A 24,686-nucleotide genomic window follows, 5' to 3' on the forward strand; every position below is an offset into this window, starting at 1 on the left:
TATGAGACTTTTTTTTGGTATGCTTTTTAATTAAGGTGACATTTTTTATCGAGATAATCTATGCTAGCTTATTATTTTTCTTTGTATATGCCTAGCAATAATACTATAAGCAACGAGATATTAAAATCTCAAACTATATGGGGAAAATGTTGAATATATAGTTGATACTATCACATGTGTTCTATGAATATATATAGCACATGTGATCAGTAGTTTTTCTTTTAACACGTGCGTGCCGCACGTGCATCTCTGCTAGTAGGGGTAAAACACCCAAAGATTTACGGAGAAGTTTGTTACAATATAGTTGTTGTACTCGGTAACAATTCCTAGAGATAAACCTACTAGAACTAATCTGTAACCGAGTCAATCAACTATGATCTATCGTATCAATACTTCATGGTCGCAGCCAAGAGTTTGAATACATTACATAGATGTTACGTATGTTCTAACAAAGCGACGCCCGCCGCGGCTGGTCGCGATGCAGATCCGACGGCTAGGATGGGGTTCTCGTCGGGTGGGCTCTACCACGCGGATATCCGCAGACTTCCGATCCAGCAACAGCCTATAGCTGTTGGCACGCTCTCCCGTCCGGTCCGGGCCGTCGTCCCTCATCCGCAACCACTGCGGTGCGCTCCGCCCAGCAGCAGCAGCGGCCGCCGCCCAAGAGCGATGGATCCGACCATGGGTGATAGCTTGGAGTGCCTCCTCTGGGACTGCCTCGAATCCGAAGCGCTGCAGAGGTATTCCTTCTCGATCAGGTTCGAGCGCGGGAGAGATTGAATCATCAACCGTGCCGCCGCCTGTCCTTCTGCCTGCAGCTTGTGCATCGGCGCCGACGGGGACGGCGGCGGCGGCGGCCAGCAGCACTGCGTCGGCTACTCCAGCTCCCCGGACGCCGGCTCCAACTCCTCTGCGGCGACCGCGGGCGCGGGAAGCATCGGCAGCAGGCCCGGCAGCAGCATCGTCGCCACGGAGAGGCGCCGCCGCCGGAGGCTCAACGACAGGCTCTACGCCCTCCGCAGCGTCGTCCCCAACATCACCAAGGTGCGTGCGCGATTGATTGGTCGCTACGTGCTTGCGTCAACGGAGACCTTGCTTTGCTTTTGTTGGGGTGTTCATCATCATCATCTGAAATTCTGAATGTTTGTGCAAATGCCACAGATGGACAAGGCGTCCATCCTCAGGGACGCCATCGAGTACATCCTGCAGCTGCAGCAGCTCGAGCGCCAGCTGCTCGACGAGCTAGGCCTCCTCGAGGCCGGCGCGGGCGCGCACCACCTACTGGTCGGAACGCCAATGCCGTCCGCCGGCGCGGCGGAAGACGACGACGACCGCGCGGGCCACGCCGCCGTGTCGCCGACGAGAAGGATGAAACGGAACCCGTCCTTATCCACCCCGGCGCCATCCTCCCGCCACTGCCCCTCCTCGCCGCCGGTCGACGCTCTGCAGGTACGTACGTAACAACACCAATTAATTAATCACGTGAAGTTTACAGTACGCGGTGCCGCGACGGCGAGCTCACGGAATGAGCAGTAATGGTGACAAGCGACCAGCCGCGCCCGGCCGGCCGGGGACCTAACGCCGACGCCACGCCGGCGCCCGGCCAGACGGCGATGGCCGGCTTGGACTCTACTGCGCTTGCACTGCACTGACGCCCCCGGCTGGGGGTTTCCTGATTTGACAGGTGAGGGTGTCGGGCGCCGGGGATAAGGTGCTGGTGGTGAGCGTCGCGTGCCGCCACCGGAGGGACGCCGTTGCCAAGCTGTGCCGCGCGCTCGAGGGGCTCCGCCTCCGCGTCATCGCCGCCAACGTCACCGCCGCGTCGGGGACCGTGACGCACACAGCGCTCGTCCAGGTACGGTACAGAATCGCCTCGCCGCCCGTCCCGGCTTGTCCTTTCGTTCCCCTTCCTTCCCATACAGGTGTCCTTCGGAGCTGCTTTCCCATTTCTTGGCCCGTGACGTCACGCTAGGAGACGGCAGCACCCCTCGTGCATTGCATGGGAATGCTGGCAACCAAAAGATAAGGATGGACACGAGACCTCCTGGCTTTCATTTTCTTTAGCCTTGTGCATGCACTCAAGTAAAAAGGAAACCTACAAAATTCCCCATCAGATCAAAGCGAGTCAAAGTCCTGGATTCCTTGGGAATTCGCTGGTAGCACGCACGCATCTTTTTCCCGTTATTCAATCTACGGCGCCGTGGTTTCATACTGAGGCCGCACTGTGTTGGTAGTCTCTTCTGAAACTTGAAAGCTCCGTTTCATTTCGGGAAAAAAAATTCGGTGGACACCTGGTCGATAGGAGCTCCCGTACGACCCCATCTCCAATTCAATCCACCTGTCCATAAAACAAATCTTGGTTTCTTCCGTAGAATTCCTAGAAGTCACATTGACCGTTAATTATGAATATTAAATAAAGATAATTTATAAAACTGCTAACTCCAGAACCACTGCGTTAGGAACCCCGTCGAATCTAATGAGGTCTTTGATCGCGTAATCAGAAAATGATTATTATAGCATCACTGTAGCCAATCATCAATTAATTGTCGTCATTAGATTCATTGTGAAAAGTTACGCATCCATAAAAGAAGTTTTGCAAACAAACTTCATTTAACACTCCATGTATTCAAGATTCTCTTCTCGACTTACGTATTCTAAGTAATATATAAGGCATGGGCGAAGGTAGGTAGTGATTATGGGGTGTCCATACACCCACGAAATTTTGCAAAAACAATGACTAGATCTAATTTTTCATAATATATGCACCCCACAGCTCAACTTCATGCACCCACAAAGCTAGTGCACCCTTTTTAATTTGCTATAGCTTCGCCACCGCTATAAGGGAACCAAACGGAGTCAAGTTTCTTGGCATAAGACTCTCTGAAAGTGTAGGCCCCACTTCATCCCTGCTTGAGTGCTTGTGATTTGTGTAGCATCCAGCTGCAACTAATAATTTTGAGCATCTGTGTGACAAGTAGGATTGGCCTGCCCACCCCTGGGCTGGAAGAGCGAGCAGGCCAGGCCCATGCCGGCCATCGCCAGCCGGGCTGATCGAGGCTGGCCCGTTTCAGTTTCAGCTTTCAGGTGGAGCCTCTCGTTTGCGTTTCAGGGCGGGGGAGTAGCAAAACGGATTGATAGACTAGTGAATGGCGCGCGCTAACCTTTTAGCGGCAATCCGAGAATCGTATCGTAGGCGGGTAACGCTAGGACAGGCTAAAGCAACGATGTTCATTGAAATTGTCAGACAAAGCATCAGTTGTACATGTCAAACTAAAGACTAAGCGTAACGACCAGCTGAACTTGGTCCATGATCCCTTGGAAAAAGAGCACCTGCGTACATCTCTGTCTACAGCAAAACCAAAAAATGATCATGCCCCAAAAAGCCCAAATTCAAATTGCACTATTGGACACTCCAGTAACACACGAGAAACAGAGTCATCCCGAACCACAAGAGATTGTTTGTTTTAACCCAGATGAAATAAGAGAAACAAATGTCAAGTTTCCTAGCCTGTGCAACTTGCCTGGCCCGGCCTTTCCCTTGTACCCATTGTTGTCTGTCTTCGCAGCTAAGATATGTACATCAATGCAATCTGACGGCATTTGCTTCATGGAAAACAACTGTCTCAGCTGAAGCATCGAAAAACAGCATCAGTATTTACCTTGGCCAAACGAGCTCTTGCGGTTGGGACAAGAAACAAATCAGTGTTATTGACATCATTAATTTCCTGAAAGTGGCTAAAGAAATAGGCATAAACATTTCCCTGAAATTGGATTGTCCAAAGAGATAAAGGAAAAGAACTAACCATCTGAGTTCTCAAGTGCAGTATCATGACTCTCTGGCGGACTCTTAGCCCAGTCACATGACTTCAGGTGCATGGAACCAAATAGTGTCTTGCTAAACACTGTCATCCCAGGATGGGTGAAGGGAAATAATTGCTGATTTCGGTAAACAGAAGATACCAAACTGCACTAAACATTAAAAGCTTCAGCAAGAGGCATTTGCTAGCAAGTTATTCAAGACAGTTTGACACACATTTTTCTTTTAGGTACACCAAAAAATCAGTACACAAAAAAATCATAGAAATGCAAATAAGTAAGTCGAGGGGGGCCTTTAGAATCGGCATGCTTAAAGTACATCATGCTTTAGGATTGTTTGTTAAAGCAGGAAATCTGAGGGTTAATGTCGAATGATGAATCACCACTCATATTAATAAAATTAACTTCATAAAGTCGAAATATAGCAAGTGGAAAGCAGAAAGTGCATTGTGTCTACATACCTCGATTTGCTTGCATCTAGTACAAATAACTCTACATGCAACTATCAGTCATTAATTTATAATGGTGCATATCACGATTCTAGGTACTGCATAGTGGTTCAGTCAATGCAAATTACCATCCAGTCATTCAGATATTCAAACCAATCAGACAATTCAGGGGAAACAGTTGAGAAATAACCTACCCCTTCTCCAAAGCTTCAAAGTCTATCCTGTTCTCCTTCATAAGTGTTAAAAATCAGACCTTTCAGAATCAACTTCTGAAATCACAACATCACAAGCACATTGCAAAAACTGCCAGCAAAAATATGCAAGGGTATGTAGCTTGGAGGACATATTACATCTCAGTTCACTAACAGGGGCCTCATCAGAGCTGCCATACTATTCTCATTCCTTTAAAACGGTGACATATGTACTATCAAGGTGAACACTAATCACAAAAAAAAGGTGACCACTCTTTCAGAAAGGTGGTCTAATATATTTGATGGGCCTATAGCAACCTATTACATCTCAGTTCAATAACAGGGCCCTCACCTGCAAAAAGGAGAAACCGGCAAATCCTCAGGATCCTTGATTTGTCCACAAATGTTGATATTGCAGTACAAAACCTGTATGCATCAAATGGCTGGAAATTAGAATAAAGGTAGGAAGAACTTTACATGCGGAAACAATATATATTCATCAGTGGAAGCTCTCAATGGATATAGGAGCTCTCAATGGAGCTCTCAGCAATATGCAAACATATAGTTATATAAGCTCTCCCTATAAAAATTTTATAGAGCTAAAGAACACTAAAGCCTAGACCATCTAACATCAATACAACAAGCTATGCTGATGTGAATTGATATAAATGAACGCAAAAATATTTTTTCAGAGGATAAAGAAATAAGTAGTAGCAGTTAATAGTCCTAGCATAGACCATGCATGGAGTAAGCGAAACTTACCCAGGTAAAGGTGCTGCCTATATACACTAGTTAGCAGGGTTGAGCCAATATAAATGTTGTTTCTGCACATTCAGTAGAAGGCACCAATAATATTACCTTTTACTAATCTATGCAAGTTTTGCCTATTTGTGTGCATTTAGTTAAGTATGTTGACACTCAAGTTTAATAATAATAAGGACCAACGAATGTCAGTGGCTATATTTACATGGCAAATGCATACTCCGGGTGCGGCGTTCCATCGAACAGCTTGCGGGCATCAACGAACGTGGCTCCGGACCAGCGTCCACGACGGCGGTGATGCGTGCTCCAGCCGTCGGCGTTCTTCGGTGTAGCGACGGCGGCCTTCTCCCGCGGCCGACGGTGTCGAGCTCCCCCTCCCCTTCTTTTCTTGTTCTTCTGTCACCCTCCTTCTCTGTTTCTTCTTCCTGGCGCATCCCCTCTACTCCTTCCCTTCTTTCCCGTGCTCCTCTCTCTGTTTGTTGGCGCAGGGTCGTCGGAGGCCTTTGGCGTGCGCGGCCAGGCAGCACGCGGCCACGACGACGGCGCTGCTCCTCTTCATTTCCCGGTCATGGCGACGACGGCGTGGTGGTGGCCTGGCTGTGCAGGGAGGCGGTGCCCGACGGCGCACGGACGGGGGCACCGCGGTCGCGCGCAGGGACCTCGAAGCGCCGCCAAACCCGCGCGGATCGGGCCGCCGCCGCGCAGATCTGGCCGTCCGCTGTCATGGGCCTGCGCGGGCATCCCGCCGCCGCCTCTGCTCCCATGGCCCCGCCGCGGGGGCCACCGCCGCATCGGCAGGGAGGAGGGCATCCGCTTTGCCGTGCGTCGTCCTCCCTACCGCCGCCGCTGCCTGGTTCTGTTGACGCAGAATCCAAGACGCTCGAATCTGCTAGAAGGCGCGGATGATAGTCAAAACGATAACACCCGCGAAACTTTGGGCAGACCGGTCTGACGGGTGCTGCCGACCGGTCTGATCAGTGCAAGCAAAACGTTGTCGGAAACCTAGAACAGCGAGCTCGGGAGGGACCCCGTCGAACCTCGTGAACATATGGTTGCTCTGAGGTCAGCAGTCCACTCAGAATGTCTTCAAACACCGTCGAGACGAAGGAAAGAAGCAATCTACGGTTGGAAAAGCCTAGAGTTTGAGAGATAAAAAGTAATGTGATTTTTTTATTAATTCGATTTGGAATAACCTCAATCGGCTTTAGCCTTTATATTTATAGGCCGGGGAAGACGTACCCCTTCACGAGTAGGATTACATGAGGACTCTCTACAAAAAATCTAATTCTACTCGGACTGTACAGACCAGACCGGTCTAACCGGTCGACCCGACCGGTCAGACCGGTCGGCCTCGGCAGGTGCTAAATTTGGCTGTCAACATATGCCCCCTGTTTTTTAGTGAGTTTACAAGCTAAAAAGCAAAACAGAAATATTCTATACAATACTAGGGTCTAAAAAATACTGCTAAGGACGATTCTCATAAACCAGCCATCTTTCTTCATGCATCTTGCCACACGCTTGGGTAGAATTTCTTCAAGTACTTCCCATTGATAGCTCTAGGTAGTCGATCTCCTTGCAGCGTCTCCATCATGTAGGAATTCCCGAAGATAATTTTAACAACTCTATATGGACCCTTCCAACTTGGCGACCACTTACCAAACTTATTGTTTTTCATCCCAAGAGGTAATGTTGTCTTCCAAACTAAATTCCCAACATGAAAAGATTTATCTTACCTTCTTATTGTAAGCTCTAGCAACCCGAAGCTTGTCCTTTTCAATCTCCTTTAAAGCCTTCATACGCTTGTCGGTCACTTCATCAATATTATCCATCATTGAATTATAATAATCAATAGCAGAAAGATCATTTTGCTTAGCCAATCTATAAGCGTCCAGATTTACCTCAATGGGTAAAACGACCTCTTGACCATACAAAAGCTCAAAAGGTGTAACCTTGGTAACACCATGACGAGATATACGATGAGCCCATAATGCTTCGGATAACACTTCATGCCATCTCTTAGGATTTTCTTCTATTTTCTTCTTAATAAGCTTGATCAAAATCTTGTTACTTGACTTGGCCTGTCCATTGGCCTGGGCATAATATGGAGATGAATTGAGCAACTTGATCTTGTAAGATTCGATAAATGCGCGTACCTCCTTGGATATAAATGAAGAGTCTTGATCCGTAGTCAAAGTTTGAGGAATACCGAATCTATGAATAATATGCTCAGTTATAAGCTCAATCACCTCTCTATGTGTCATATTCTTCAAAGTAACCGCTTCGGTCCACTTAGTAAAATAATCCGTAGCAACCAACACGAAGCGATGCCCCTTTGAAGATGGAGGATTAATTTATCCAATAAAATCCAACCCCCAACCTCGGAATGGCCATGGTTTAATGATAGGATGCAACGATGCAGCAGTTACCAATTGCAAATCTCCAAACCGTTGACATTCTTCACATCCCTTATAATACTTGAAACAATTCGAAATCATGGAAGGTCAATAGAAACCGGCTCTTCTAAGCAACCACTTCATTTTAGGAGGCGATTGATGAGTACAACAGATGCCTTCATGAACTTCTCCCATAGCAACCTTGGCCTGATCCGAGTCCAAACACTTAAGAAGCAAATCTTCGGCGGTTTGACGATAAAGCTCATCATCAATTAAAATATACTTGAACGCTGCACGCCGAATATTTCTCTCTGCACCACGACCAGGACCTTTGAGATAGGAGATCATACGAACTCTCCAATCCTGATCTTTGGCTTTTTTCATGACCGAATCAGTGTTTTCTGCTGTCTGATCGGTTATACCGGTCGAGGCGGTTAGACCGGTCGCGTCAACCGGTTTGACCGGTTCGTCCAGAAACTGCAACTCGGCTATCACTTGCATCGGTTTTCTAATGTTAAATTTTCCTTTTCTAACATTATAACCAGATGCTTGCTGAGCCAGAGCGTTAGCCTGTCCATTTTCTTCTCTTGGCAAATGTCTTATAACGAATTCATCAAAAGAAAAAATAATTTCGAGGCACTTATCAAGATATGCATTTAACGAACCATTATAACATTAGCATACCTTGGATACTTGCTGCACAACGAGAAGCGAATCACCAAAAACTTCATCATGCTTCACGTCCATGGATTGTAAAATTTCCAAACCCAATAATAATGCTTCATACTCAACTTGGTTATTTGTGTAATATTCTTCTAATCGGTTTGAGAACTAAAAAACAGCACCACTTGGAGATATAAGGACAACACCAATCTCTCTCCCATCATCACAAACCGATCCATCAAAATAAAGCTTCCATTGTGTGCAAAAAATATGGCCAATTTCTAAATCATGCTCATCATTAATCCGATGCTCAACAATGAAATCCGCTACAATTTGACCTTTCATAGACTTCAAAGGTTCACAAGCCAAATCATGTTTTATCAAAGCAAATGCCCACTTGCCGATTCTACCACTCAAAATCGGCTTTTGCAACATATGTTTTATCACATCGATTTGACATACTACTATGCATATACTAGATAGTAGATAGTGTCGCAATTTAGTACAAGCATGATATAAAGACAAGCACAACTTTTCAATAAAAGTATACCTTGTTTCCGCATCAATAAGTCGTCGGCCTATATAAGTAAACATACTCCTTTCCTTAAGTCTCTTGAGTCAAAACAGCTCCAATAACTTTATCTTCAGCCGCTATATAAAGTTTAAAAGGAACACCTCTCCCAAGTGCTTTAAGAACCGGCGGCGAAGACAAATAGTATTTAATTTTCTCAAATGCCTCTTGCTGTTTTGCCCCCCAAGTAAAGTCGGCTTCATTCTTTAACCGAAGAATATGAGTAAAATCATCAATCTTTCCGAACAAATTAGAAATAAATATTCTCAAATAATTTACCTTGTCCAGAAATTTTTGCAAGTCTTTCTTGCAAGTAGGAGCCTCAACTTTCCTCATAGCTTCAATTCTTTTAGGATCAATCTCTTTGTCCTTCTCATGAATGATGAAACCAAGGAATTTTCCCGCCGATACTCCAAAAGCACATTTGAGTGGATTCATCTTCAAACCATACCACCGCATCCTTTCAAGAGCAAGTCTTAAATCGGCTAAATGAGAATCCAAACTGGCCGATTTAATAACAATATCATCAATGTACACTTCCAAGATAACACCAAGCAAAGCATGGAAGATTAAATTCATAGCCCTCTTATAAGTTGCACTGGCGTTCTTTAAGCCAAAAGTTATAACCACCCACTCAAACAAACCAACAAATCCGGGACATACAAAGGCCGTTTTAGACGTATCTTCCTCGGCCATGAATATTTGATTATAACCCGCGTTAGCATCAAGAAAGCTAATAACACGATGTCTCGATGCTTCATTAATTAGCATATCGGCTATAGGCATAGGATATTCATCCTTGGGAGTAGGTTTCTTGAGATCTCTAAAATCAATGCAAACACGAATCTTGCCCGAATCTTTCTTTTCAACGGGCATAATATTAGAGATCCAATCCGCATAACAACAAGACCGAATAAAACCAGCATCTAATAATCGATTAATCTCCTCTTTAATTTGGTTATAAATACTGGGATTGAAACGTCTAGCCGGTTGTTTATAAGGTTTAAAACCGGCTTTGATTGGTAAGCGATGTTCAACAAGATCACGACTCAATCCCGGCATTTCAGAATACTCCCAAACAAAACAATCGATATATTCTTTTAAACTCGACCGATAAATTCTTGTTTACAAAAGTCGGCCTAGGAATAGTACCATCACCTATATCTATCTTTTCTAAAGGATCAGCCGACGTAAAACCTTGGCCTAGTTTGTCCATGTCTTCTGATTCTTTAATAGTTTCGCACATATCGTTCGTACGCGCCCGATAGTGCTCAATGCGTTGCTGGAGCCACTCTGCGTTGGACCGGTCTGACCCACCGGTTTGACCGGTCGGCTCTGATGGCCGATCCGAAGAGGACCGGTCTGACCGGTCGTGGGACCCGGTCTGACCGGTTGCACCTGAGTCGCCTGCCGGACTCATCTTTACAGCATTAAGTGATTTAGCCGATTTTCCATCGGCTTTAGAGTTGCAGGAACGAAACCCTCCTTGGTGCAACTGATAAGCTCATAATCGGACAGATCCAAGCCTGATAAGCACTTGACGTTGTCATTGGCACCAATGGAATTGGAATCGGCGGTAGCTATGAAGGAAGAATTGTCACCAGGCACTATCTCAACCTCATCACCGATCCACTGAATAAGAAATTGATGCAAGGTAGACGGAACACATTGATTGGCATGAATCCAATCACGCCCAAGTATTAAACTGAAGTTACCTTGCACTTCCGAGACGAAGAAGGCTGTGGCAAGCGTCTTACTTCCAACGGTCAACTCCATGGACGCAACTCCCTTGGCACCAATGGGATCATCTCCACCTACACTGCTAACCGTCATGTTGGTCTTGATCAGCTCCTCGTCCTTCCCGCCAAGCTTCTTATACAATGAGTAGGGCATAAGATTTACAATAGCCCCACCACCCACTAACATGCGAGAAATCGGCTTTCCATTAAGATGTCCCCTCATGTAGAGAGCTTTCAAGTGGTTATCCGATTCCTTGGGCTTCTGGAACACAGCATCACGAGGCCCAAATTGAAGATGAACCACCTCCTCTTCAGGAATTATGAGATAATCCAAAGATATATGCACAACGTTAATCTCCAAATTGTTGCGCTCCGGAGACGCCTCATCATCCACCAATTCCTCTTCTTCTATTGCTAGAGGAGCTGGTTCTACTCCATCAACTCGAGAAACCGAAACAGGCACCGCTGATTCGGTTGTACTCTCTGCACTGGGCTCAACCGGTCTGACCGGTGGCTCAAGGCGGTCTGACCGGTCAGAAGCACCGGTCTGACTGGTCGCCGGGGTCGGTTCGACCGGTCCTTCTGCTGGCTGGTCAGCTATCTTGATCTGCCACACCTTGCCTTGAGGGATCATGGGTCTGTATTTGTTGAGGTACTCATCCCTCGCCTTCTCTGCCTCCTGCTCCCTCTTTTCCTTATTGCGAAGACGTTGGAGCTTCCTCTTCTGGGTATGCGTCAATCCCTCGGGACACCAACGAGGTTGATGGTATTTGTCCGCCACTTTGCTGCCACCGGTCTCATGATTGTTAGCAGTAAAAGGTTTTTCGATAGGAGGAGCCGAAGAAGTAGCCGATTTATCAATCACCATCGGCTCCTTACCCTTATCTTGCACAACCAATTTAACATCGCCGATCTGAACAATAGTATTAGCTTTAGCCTTCTCTAGAGTAGCTCCTGATTGCACCTATAACTTCTTTTCTTTCACGCGGTATTCAACCTGCGGAGGAACAAATCGCGCCGGTTTCTGCTGAGACTGGTATGACCGGTCATAGTGGACCGGTCTGACCGGTGGCGCCTGCTGAGCTGGACCAGATTGGTGTGTTCCCAATCGATCGTGTACTGGCATCCTTGATCTTTCCTCCCTCTGATATGGTGGTGGATATGGCATTGGAAAGGACTGGAGCCAAATCCCCTCATGTTCCCACACCGGATTAACTGCATTTGACGCCGGTGGGGACCAAGGCATAGTAGCATACACCTTCTGTGAAGGAAACTGAGGATAATCACTCCTGCGCCTGATGAATTCCCTCCTTGGAGGCGAAGCATTGCCCCGACGCGGTGGTGAATGAGGTCTCTTTTTTAATGGCTGATCTTGTTGAACGGCCTTAGTGTACTTGTTCAATAACTGCGCAAAGGTAGGTCCCTGATTTGTACGCCTACCCTGTAGTTTTGGCACATTTGTTTTCCATGTACACTCTTCCGGACATTTCTGCTTGAAAGTTCGGAGCTGCTCCCTGGGCCGGTCTGACCGGTCGTTGTACCCGGTCTGACCGGTTGATGCTACCGGTCTGACCAGTTGTGCCTGGACAGCAGGCTGACTGGAGGAACTTGCTTGCCCCCGGCTTAGGAGCATTAACAAAAATCCTCAAATCGGCTTCCCATCAGGAGTCTTCTCAGCAACGACTTCTCGGGCCAGAATCTTATCATTTGCATTTATCGGCCTCGGATCTCCAATCACCACATTCTTCCCTTGAGCCCCTTCGGCTTGCTCCGGCCGAAGGAGAACCTTTGGATTATTCAGTTCCAAAGTATGGACAGGAAAGGGAGTCTTGTCTACTTGCATCTCAGAAAGCACCAATCATCTTTCATCTACAGCCGATTGGATCTGTCGACGAAAAATATTACAATCATTAGTAGCATGTGAGAAAGAATTATACCACTTACAATATGCATGCCTTTTTAGTTCTTCCGGTGACGGTATAGCATGAGATAAATGAATGTTTCCATGTTTAAGTAATTCATCAAAAATCCTATCGCATTTGGAAACATCAAAAGTAAATTTCATCTCATTTTGCCGATTCTTTTGAATCGGCTTAAGCGAAGGACACATAGAAGGTTTGTCCTTTGACGGTCAAACAAATTCAACATCGTCCGAACAGTCGGAATCATTCTCAACAACATACGTGTTAGACCGATGAGGCTTAAAGGAATCTTTAGAATTTTTATACTCAAATTCGACACCAACAGCTCGCATTTGCAAATGATTAACCGTAATGAAATCAAAACCTTCAAGTTTCTCTTTCAAATAAGAACGCAAGCCATTAAATGCCAAATCCGCCAAATCTTTTTCCGAAAGAGACGAATTGAAACAACGGTTTTTCAATGCTTTAAACCTCTGGAAATAATCCAAAACCGATTCATCTCGGTTTTGCCTAACCGATGTTAAGTCTAGCAATCTAACTTCGGCTTCCCCACTAAAGAAGTGATCATGAAATTTGCGCTCTAATTGATTCCAATTTAAAATCGATCCCAACACAAGCGAGGAAAACCAAGAGAAAGCGGTTCCGGTCAAAGATAAAGAAAATAAGCGAACGCACAAAGCATCGTTAAGACCCGCTTCTCCCGATTGCAAGACATATTGGCTAACATGCTCCCAAGTCGTATGAGAATCTTCACCATTAGATTTCAAAAACTCGGGAACGCGCCAACCAGCAGGATATGAAACGAAATCAAACTCTGGAGGATACGGCTTTTGATATAAACGCGACCCACCCATATCAATCCCAAGTTTAGATTTAAGTACACCGGCCAAATCCTCTTTAAACCTATTGAAATCGGCCTGATAAGTACCGCTGGCCGATGCATGCGAAGAGGTCGAGACACATTACGTGGTAGGACCAGTGTAAGTCATGTTTGTGTTAGGAATCGGCCCTCGGTGAGGTCTAGATCCCTGATGTGATGTAGTATGAGGCCCGGCATGCATCACTATCTCATTGGTTCGGCTAGGGACGACCGAACTGGGAATAGAAGCGTGCGATGCAGAGGGCACTGGACACTGTCCTGTTGGACCGGTCTGACCGGTCGAGGAGACCGGTGGGACCGGTGGCGCGTGGACAGTAGATGGCAACGGTGTTTGCCTTGGAAACGAGTTCGGCGGCATCCCAAAGAATTGATCCTGGGTAGCAGATGTGCCAGCCGAATACGCTTCTGGAATATAAATGCCATCCTCGACACCTTTGCCCCTTTTAAGTGCCTCAATCTGATCATTGAGCCCAGCAAAACTCTCTCCTGCAGCTACTTGCGCGGCGGATATTTTCGAATCTACCATAAGAGAGAATTGCTTGACTAATTCAGAGGGATCATTAGGAAGTACCTCGACCTTGTCTTGGTTCAGCTTGAATGATGGCATCACGAACTCCCCGACCCTCTTGAATAGGCCTCCTCGCTCCTTCTTGAATCCTTGAAGGAACTGCTCTTTCAGGTGCTCTTCAGCGATGAGGTAGGCCCTGCGCTCGTCTTTAGTGAGTTCCTCCATGGTCGCCTTGATGACGTTGTCATTGTGAATTTCACCATGAGTACCCATCTTTCCGGAGAAATTAGATTAGATCGGTTTTAAAAACCAGATTAACCTGTTCCCCAGCAGAGCCGCCAAAACGTATGTTGACGCAGAATCGCACCAACACACTCGAATGTGCTAGAAGGCGTGGATGATCGTCAAAACGATCAACACCCGTGAAACCTTGGGCAGACCGGTCTGACCGGTGCTGCCGACCGGTCTGACCGGTGCAAGCAAGGCGTCGCCGGAAACCTAGAAAAGCGAGCTCAGGAAGGACCCCGTCGGAGCTCGTGAACTTAGGGTTGCTCTGAGGTCGGCAGGCCACTCAGAACATCTTCAAATGCCGTCGAAACGAAGGAAGGAAGCAATCTAGGGTTGGAAAAGGCTAGGGTTTGAGAGATAAAAAGTAATGCGATTTTTGTATTGATTCGATTAGGAATTACCTCAATCGGTCTTAGCCTTTATATTTATAGGCCGGGGAAGACGTACCACTTCACGAGTAGGATTACATGAGGACTCTCTACAAAAAACCTAATTCTACTCGGACTGTACAGACCGACTGGTCAGACCGGTCGGCCTCGGTAGGTGCCAAATTTGGCTGTCAACAGGTCCTCCGCCTGCCACGCTGGCCGGAGCCGCGGCCGCGGCGTAGCTCCGTGTGGCGCGGCTTCGCGAGACGTGGCCGCGGTCCGACCGCCGCGCCGCCTGGAGCCGCTGCCGAGATCCGCCTCGACGCGGTGGTGCGGTGTGGAGGGGGCGGGGCAGTGGCGGCGGTGTGGGACGATGGGGGGGCACGGGGTGGAGGGGCCGGGGAGGCGATAGTGAGGGGGCAGGTGGGGAGGGCAGGGACACGAGATGCTTGACCCTGCGCTTCACGAGGACGAATGTGAAACCGAGAAGACAAGCAAGATTCGGCGGCAGCAATGTGAAAGCGAGAAGATGAAACACGATTCGGCGGTGGCCCAGACACGTCCAGTGTGGACATCTGACATCGGTTGCCGAACGCGGAGAAAAGACTGCGCCAAAAGCTGGCGATCACCACCCGTCGGAGAAAGATCGGACGGCCAAAAGATTTCAAGACGACGTGGCCGTGCTGGCCGCGCTCAAGAGCTTTCATATATAGAAATTAGAGTAACGGTGGACGACGGTGCCACGGTGGGAGCGGACTCGGCGGCGAGAGAGTGGCCGGACAAAGACCTACTTTGAATCCACCCAGCAAATTTATTAGCTGGTAAAACTAGGTTGAACCAGCTAATTGGATTAATTGATATTTTACTTATCTGAAGAAGAACTTTAGCTGCGCATTTACTAATTCTGTTTGGATCCACAGTTTAGCTACCAGTTAGCTAATGGATCTAAACAGAACCAAAGAATAGTCTGATACTGGTTTTGCGGTCGACCGTGGGGAGCGCTCCCCGCGGTCGACGGCGCTCCCCGCGGTCGACGCGCTGCGCATGCACATGGCACGGTAAGTGGTGTCTGTGCCTTTCCGGCTCCACTTTCCCACCTTCTCTTTTCTAACTTTTATATGTTGTAAATTTTTTCTTTCAATTCTTTTTGTTTCTTTTGATTCTTTTTCTGGAAATTTTGTGTCAAAATATTTATCTCCAATTTTTTTATCTCAGAATCTTTTGCATAAACTTTTTTGGCTCCTAAGTTTTTCTCAAGTTTTCTTTTCAAAATTTTCAATCTCAAAATATTAATCTCCAATTTCTTTTTCCTTTCCATTTTTTTTATGTTCCTTGCCTAGTCCCAACCGGTGACTAAGTTTGCTCCCGAAATGTATCTCCCACACTAGGTATTAAGTTCTGCTTCCAAAATTTTTACTTCTAATTTTTTCTCCAAAAGTAATCTTTAAAATCTTTTATCTCCCAAGTTTGATCTTAAGTTTTTGCTTTCAAATTTTTTTGCTTTTGAATTTTCATTCCCGAAATTTTTTCTGCCAAATTTTGTTCTTAAGTTTTGTTTTCTCAATTTTTCTCCTAAAATTTTGGTTCTGGATTTAATTTTCTTGAAGTTTCACCGAAAGGATGTTTCAAAATTTTTTCCAATTGTTTTCTTGATTTTTATTTCTTAGCTTTTGTGTGTACGTGTGACTTGCTGGGTGCATTGGCCAGTGCGTTGGCTTTGGAGCCGGCCTGCTTTGCCATCAATTCATGCTGCGTATAGCTGCGGAGCCATCATTTACTAGTGTTAGAAATCGATCGTATGGAACGCTGCTCACGGTTGCCCGTAAATTAGATTTGCCAAAGAATAGGCAGGTAGCAACACAACGAAGCCAAGACCACCGGTGAAGGATAAAAAAAAACACTCGACCTGACGTGGTATGACCTCCCCAAAAGCATTCTGATTAAGGTAGAAGACAACCTCTCAAGCAGATTAAGAAAATCCTCGAACCCTTACTCCTCTATACACAGCACAATCGCAACCCACGTGAGACTGGATCAGCTTTAGACTTGTGCTTTAAAGTGGAGCGGGCGAGGGGATTTTTTTCAACGCGCAAATAAACTACGCCACCTCTGGCCAAGATCAAACTCTGGCTGTCAGGGTGCAAGCGCACGGCCTAGACCAGCCGGACTAGTGCTGCTCGCGGCGAAGGTTCAGAGGTAGATTGGAACTGAACGGCTGCAAGTCGTCGCCTGAAAAAAGACATTATTTTCAGACACTTGAATACTTGATACATAGTAAGTCCTTAAGTATTCCACACAAATGGTATTTATATTCTTAGTACACCTTTCGAGAGTCACACAAGTTGACTTTTACAATAATTATTTACCGAGACATAGCCTTTTTAGCACTACTTGGGTTAGTGTGTGATAGTAGTGCTATTTTTTTTTGTAGATTTGTCACCGGGAGTAAAGAGTAGGCGGGACTTCGCATAAATATCTAAGTTCAGTAGTTGCATAGTCACATCATCTATTATATGATGAGTCCACCAAATATTAAATTTTATTAAAGAGACGGACAGACATCATTTATGGAAGAAATATGATTGGGCTTTTACATGCAGTTCAGCACATGTTAAATCCGAATTGACAGGAAATGAGTCTAACAGATAGGGACTTCTTAGTTTTGCTGTCTTGTTTGCTTCATGAACTGATTAGTATCCGAATAATCATTGAAGCTGCGTCTTGTCATAGAAGAGATGCTTTTAACATTACATGACCTCATCATATACAATTTAACCATCTTAGCTAACATATGCCTTCAATTTAAAAGGACCGTACGGACAAAAATCTAGCTCAGTTGGCTAGATGTTCAAGTTATCGGCTGAGCAAAATTACTTATATTTTACTAAGCTTATTTTAGGAAGAATAATGGCGTTATTTTGCGATAGTAGGCAAGGTGCCCATTGAAACTAAGAAGATTATGGTGGCTATTTTTTTTGGTAGTAGTAGCTAGCACTACTACAAAAACGATTTATAGCAACGCCCCGATTTTTTAAGGCACGGACTAAAATTTGAACCGTTGTTACAAATGAAACGAAATTAATGTAGCAATAGACCCACCCCAAAAAATTTATTTTTAGGGGCGGATCATCCCCTCATCCGCCCCTAAAAATGACTCATTTTTAGGGGCAGGTGGGGGGTGACCCTCCTAAAAATACCATTTGTAGGGGCGGATGAGGCCACCATCCACCCCTAAAAATGATGCTCCATTTTTAGGGGCAAGTGATGGCATTATTTGCTCCTAAAAAAATTGAAAATAGTGGCGGCAGATCTCGAAAAGTGTGGCACGTCTATTTACTTCTCGGTGGGCATCTTCTGTCACCCTTATCTCTTTCCTTCTCCTCTTCTTCCCCACCACACCACTCCTCTCAAACACAGCAACGGCACGAGTCCCCTCCCTTCCCCTCCCTTCTCCAGGCTGCGATGCGGGGCCTCCCTTCCCCTCCCTTCTCCAGGCTATGGCGCAGCGGGCCGGGCGGCGCGACGGCCGTGGCAGGCGCGACGGTGTGGCCAGCGTGGCGGCGCGGCTGCCGTGGCGAGGGCCATCCGCTCCTGCCCCGCCTCCTCTCTCCCTTGCTGGATCTGGGCGCAACTCGGTTGCAGCGCGGATCTGGGGCCATGGCGGCGTGGCCAGGGCCGGGCGGCGCGCGACCAGGGCTAGGGCCGCGGCGGGGCCGAGGATGCGGCGGCGCACGGCCGGGGCTGGGAACATGCCGGCGCGCGGCAACAGTATGTGAAGCGGCAGCGACGGCGCAGCCCCAGGCGACGCACCGCAGCAGCATCGCCGGCGACGTGGACGCGCAGCGGCGACCTGGACGCCCAGTGGTGGCGGCCTGAAGGCCCCGGCGGCGGCTGGCACGGACGGCCGACACAACTTTTTGTTTTAGTTTTTTAATCGATTACTAAGGGCGGGTGATCCGGTGAACCGTCCCTAGAAATCATTTTTTAGGAATGGGTGACAGAGTCGCCCGCCCCTAGAAATCGATTTCTAGGGGCAAATGATGGGCTAATCCACCCCTAGAAATATATTTTTAGGGGTGGGTAACGAACCTGCCCCTGTAAATTGCTATTTTTAGCAGCGAAAAGCAGGGGGCAGGTGCGACATCCGCCCCTAAAAATGTTATTTCACCCGCCCCTACAAACCTTTTATGCAGTAGTGTAGGTGACACCCCGTAGATAATACGAAGCCTATGCTGACTTGATCAACTTCTAGATCTGTCCACTCAATTTCTCAGAGGTGCTAATAATTGTGTGTTTACAATATTTCAAGCATTTTCTTTATGTTGTTAACCATGTTTTATTTTTTTCTCTACTCTAATAATTAAAAAAGTCAACTAGGGGTGCTAAGAAAAAAATGATTATTAGTGGAGAAGTGGCAAGACAATAAAGTGATTTTTATGGTAAAATGCAAATCAATAGAGTGTATGTCTCTTATATTTATGCAACACCATAAAAACAAAATTATCAAGAAACACAATTATTTCTCAAAATATATTCTTACATCCTAACCACCCAAAATAAAACAAACTTTTCCCTCATTTGATCCGATCCCATCCTACAAAAGGTTCTTCAACCTCATACAGAATTTATTAAGATGGAAAACATTATATGTCATCGTTGATGTAATGATGAAACTTTTGAGAATACCTAGCTATGCATGTTCTATATTGTATTTTTACTCTGTGCATGTAGTTGGATGTTTGATTACTTGTGCTAACCAAAGTAATTATTTTTCTAGAAAGAAAAAATGCATCAGACAGAGATGAAGGAAATGGTTGAGATAGCAATCACCCGACTTGATGATGTCAATGGAAGTCCACTTAGCAGTTTGAGTTGCTGAAGATTTCTGGCAAGCCACTCATATCTCCGATCCCGCAATTAATCATAAATAACCATGTTCTTCGAACCGTGAAGTGGCTTTCAAAATTTTGGGTTATGCTGTGAAACAATCTATGCTTGCTTCTATCTTATATCAACCTTTGGCCTCATCACATAAATGCTGATACATCCAATAGTCTGCAAGGAAGAGAATGTATCTTATTGGGATGTTGAGTTAATGATCAATCCTACATATGCCTATGCCCAAATTTTGGAATGTTGCTCACGTTCTTTAATTATTTCCAGGTGATTATTCTTGAATCTAGTCGGTGATTGTTGGGTACGTCATTAGTGGTTGGATGTCCTGATGGTAACAGATATAATATGAGGTAGGATGGTTAAGGGTAGGTGCAGAATATGCAATTTTTATTTGGGATTTATATATATGATGGTATATCCATTCTATAAGATATTGTAAAACAAGGTGGAAAGAATGAACCATATCCAGATTTCTTATCACCAAGGGCGTAGCCAGGAATTCATTTTTTCCATTATTAGGGGAGAGGGGGGGGGGCAGCAGTGCTAATTTTGATCAAATTTATAATTTTCAGTGCAAAATTACAGATCATAGGGGGGCAGGCCCCTGCCCCCTGGCTACGTCCCTGCTTATCACGTTGTGGAAGTGGTGGCATTGGAGATCTATGTAAAGAATGGCTAATGATTTCATTTGACTACGTGATCAATATAAGTTATCATGTTGTCTACAACCTTTTACCACTAACATTTTTTAAACATATCATTAGTACGATAATGTAACTATCAACAATGATCTTATACAATAGATGATGTAAAAGCTTGGAACTTAATTCTTTTTGTAAAAGGAAGAGATGGGATATTTTCTTATATCTATATGGAGCGATATATGTCCATCTTTCATGTTAGTACTAGTTGAGAGAGATGTTTTATGTACGGCAAGACATGTTGTAGCCTAATGGGAAAGAGTAGTGGACAAATTTTGGAGCATGAAGTAATGGCCATTGATTGGTTTGTGCAAACCATACCTCCTCCTAATATTTTAGATTAAAAATATACTTGTCCCATGCATATCTTTGTTTCTATTAGAAATGAGAGTAGAATGGAATGATCCTCATTAATAGGATTGATTACATATATATACAAGCCGAAAGGGCATGGTGTCCCTTGGGATTGACCCTTTCGTGATGTCCCTTTCGTAAAAGGTAACCGCCTAATAACTAATCTAATTAACTATTGCAGAAATTGATCACTAATCCTAATTACTTATATGCCATATCCAATGTTGTACAAGAATGGTTGTATGCATATTATAACCAAAATGAGATCCATCTCATTACTTATATGCCATATCCAATGTTGTCTTATGTGTTTTCCTACGAAACACATGTTGGATATCTCTATAACTTGGTTAGATACAAGTTTAAGTAGGATATAATTAAATATCTTTAATTGTTAACTCAGTATTCATAGGAAGAATGATAGTGGCATAATTGACCAAACTATCAATGCATCGCATCAGCAATGACCAAAATTATTCCCTCTTCTTATCATAAGAAACAAGAATATTTTGCTTCCATTATTATAGAGTTTGTGGTACAAATGTCCACTAGGCATATATCATTCCATTGGGATGATTCCCGTATAATCTATATATGACAAGAAATCAATGAAATTCTCAATCTAATATATAGAAATCCATAAATATTGTCGAGTATCAAATCCATCAATATGATACTCATAATAGTTATGCATTGACAACAAGTGTTACAACATATTTCGATGGACAATATTAAATAATATCAATGGACCATGAGATTATTCCAAATTTTGAAGTAAGTCTTTCGAATTATATTTGATGAGCTTGTTGTCCATGAATTTAGGTTCTATTATGATAGAAATAGTGGTGTTTGTTATGCAATCTTATAAGATCCAGCAAAAACAACCAACTTCCTAGAGAGCTTAAAATGTAGGATTGAAAAACCTTTCAAATCTTATATCATAGTTCCTATTTATCCCTTATTGATGTTTGATATTGATCAATTATTCCTTCCATAAGATATTCTTATCGATAATATTTATGGATATTGTTCCTTAACAGCAGTAAGGCATAGTTTTTTTGATCTATAATAAATGACCCCCTAATTAAGGGTCATTAAGTTCTTTTATTAGTCTATGGGATAAAACTAATTAATTTCTATTGTCCATGTGAGATATTGATGCCATCGAGAGCGAGTTCAACAGGCTTCTCTGAAGTCAATATCCACAACATGTGACAAACCACTGATTTAATGAATTTGAACCTAAGGTAAACTCAAATCTCTATGGTGATGTTGTAATATCAAATGCAATATTTTACAATTGTATATCTCATCATAGTTTTGGATCATTGTAGGTTACCACAGAAATGTGTAGACCATACAACAAATCATCATAAATTTGGATATACACAAGACATATAATCTCTATGTCAAAGACAAAGAGTAGATCTTATAGTAGGCAAATAAATTGTTGCCTAAGCACGGTCTCTAGGTAGAATAATTCGTAAGGAATTAAATGCAGCCTTTGCTTAGGACTCTACTATCTTGTGTAGTAGCAAAAGTAATATGATGAAAAATGGTAATCATCATTAGGATGATGACCATTTACCACAATCCAAAACCATTATTTTGGATAAAACACAATGTAGGTAATCATCAAGTTTCATAGAAACAAGATGTAGACCTCTCAGTAATGGGTGATTAGATCACTGCTATGGCACGGTCTCAAGATATGATAATTCATAAGGAATTAAACGCAGCCAATGCCATAGACTCCATTATCTTGTGTTGCTTAACCAAAATAATTAAGATATTTATATTGCATTTTTAATCCTATAATCCTATAAGGATTAAAGTTTTCTTATATCAGAGGATAATACTGTTAAGTTGCATCTGCATAACAAGCAAATTTAACTTGTATTTGGTGCAAAAAGGGGTTTGGGGGCACCAACATACCCAAATCTATTATATAATTACAAATGCAACCTATATGTTGGTGCAAAATAGGGGGTTTTGGAGCACCAACAAATACCATGATAAATATCAAGTCACAAATTTCATATGTATGTGGCGCAAAGGAGATGCACCACATATTCCAAAAATATAATAGAATCAAGATGACATTGTAATACAATGTAATCAAACCACAAATTATGTACAATGATAATATTCAGTGGTTACTTAGCAACAACAAAGCACGAAGTGCTATGGTTGGGTAGTGGAAAAATTTATGCAAAATCCTGTAGGATTGAAGCAAAAAAAAAATCCACTGCTTATGTTAGCCTCACAAGCAAAATGGTTTGGCTGCCATTTGCCTTTTCTGATTAGGTTCAGATGAGCCTAAATTTATCCATCCTTAAGTACGGGCGAGAATACCCGTAAGACAAGCTCCGACAAGAAAGAAAGGTAACTTAAACTAAACTAGAGGTAAACTACTCCCGCAGACAAGTACTAGTACTTGGGAAGATAAATAACTTGCGAAATGTAAAGCTGACTCAAGTAAATAAAGAAGATTATCTATATTAAAACAGTCAAAGGAAAAGATACAAGAGCTTATACCAAGCTCCAATGACGACTCCGGATCCCCGAGACAAGCTCGACTCGACTCTAACTCCCAACTACTAACCTACTGTAGACTTGAGAAGAGAGAATTGCTCCTTTGAGTATGTGTTTACGAGAGTGCTATTTATAGGCTTCCAAGGTCGGTAGAAGGCCGGTAATTCAGGTAGCGCCCGGTGCACGCAACTTTAGAGGCGGTGCTTAACCTCCACGCGAAGCCAGGAGTCGGGAGGCTGCAAGGTGGGGCCGGGCAGCCCATCCTAGGCCGGCCGGCCTAGGATTGTCCCGCCTAGCCATCGACCTTCCGTGGACGGCTCCTGATCACTCCTGGACGTCGGTTCTTCGGGTATTTTCCTTGGATGCTGGAATCTTGGGCCGGTCGGCCTGGGGTAGGCCGGGCGGACTGCCTCCGGAGCCTCTCGGCCCTCCATTTCGCCGATATTGCAAATCAACACTCCACATTGCCTCTGGGATGGGTAGTTTCCTATTTGACGTTCTGGGCTCTGGCATGTGGGTCTTTGGTTTGATCCTTGTGCCTTCCGGGTCCACCGACAGGATTTGAGATGTTCGCCTCCTTCTGGAGCCTCATGAATGTGTCACATTGTTCTGGTAAAAATATTGGACCCATGTATATGGATGTGTCAGGCCGGTCGGCACGGAATGTGTCGGGTAGCCTGAATCTTATCTGATTTCGACCATCTTGGGGCAGTGGATTCCTGCAAGCACAACTCATCCAAAACTCGTGGAAGTTATTAGAATTAAACAAAATATGCATGGAACATGGTGCAAGAACTCAATTTATTCCCGAGAAGTTGATGGTCAAAACGTGGAATAATGGCAATCAACACCCCCAAGCTTAAACTTTTTCTCATCCTCGAGCAAAGCTTAATGCTGAGGCTCGGTGGATCAGGAGTTGCGTCAATGTTTGCCCTCTGCAGGTACCCTGTGCACAGCATATTACTCTATCCGTATGTATGTCGAGTATATAAGTTGGCTCATACCTATTTGCTCTGATTGATGGGGCCTATTTCACATTTCATCCCTTGTCTTGAGCGGTTGGAGGACTGAACAACCTTCACTGGAATATTTTCCTGTTTTCCCTGTTCAGGTTCATTCTCGGAATGTTTCACAAGTATGTATAAATATGGTTAAGGTTCCCTGAAGGTGCTCTCAATCGCTCAAAGTGTATGATCCTCACCATGGTCGAAACTTGACCAACTTCTTTCTATTCTAAGGCTGATATCTGGAGTTTTGGGTATGAAGAGTGTGACATACCTTGTTTACCTATATTGCCGAGCCGAAGAGTGGTTCGCGAGAGGTAAGTACTTGATCAAATTCCGATCTTATGGGATCACAAATGTCCAGGGGAGAGGGAGAAATGAACTCACACTTTTTAGAAATATTTTCGGGTCATTTTATTTGAACTCTTTTGCTAAGGATCATGAGCACTTCTTTTCATCATCTCCCCTTTTTTTCAAAGAAGATTACTCCATGTCCTTCCTGAATTGAATATTTTCAGATGGAAATTTTGAAGAACCTTGACCCTTTTGCTGGAATGAATAGGCACACAGTGGAGATTTTGGGCTGGAGTTGTGGTGGAATTGTCTAGCAAAGGTGGATGATAATACCCGGAGTAGGTGATTGTCA

At 44.6% G+C, this 24,686-nt stretch overlaps 1 protein-coding gene across 1 annotated transcript; it reads left to right on the top strand.

Annotated features, from left to right (window-relative positions):
• The first annotated feature begins 562 nt into the window (after nt 1-562).
• LOC120655684 (transcription factor BHLH6-like) lies at nt 563-19,693 on the top strand. The gene is made up of 5 exons (XM_039933625.1): nt 563-740; nt 819-1,044; nt 1,162-1,449; nt 1,685-1,855; nt 19,328-19,693. The coding sequence occupies exons 1-5, from the start codon at nt 670-672 to the stop codon at nt 19,427-19,429; spliced, it is 858 nt and encodes a 285-aa protein (XP_039789559.1). The 5' UTR covers nt 563-669; the 3' UTR covers nt 19,430-19,693.
• The last annotated feature ends 4,993 nt before the right edge of the window (nt 19,694-24,686 follow it).

This window comes from Panicum virgatum, chromosome 1N (genome assembly GCF_016808335.1).
Source record: "Panicum virgatum strain AP13 chromosome 1N, P.virgatum_v5, whole genome shotgun sequence".
NCBI classification, from domain to species: domain Eukaryota; kingdom Viridiplantae; phylum Streptophyta; class Magnoliopsida; order Poales; family Poaceae; genus Panicum; species Panicum virgatum.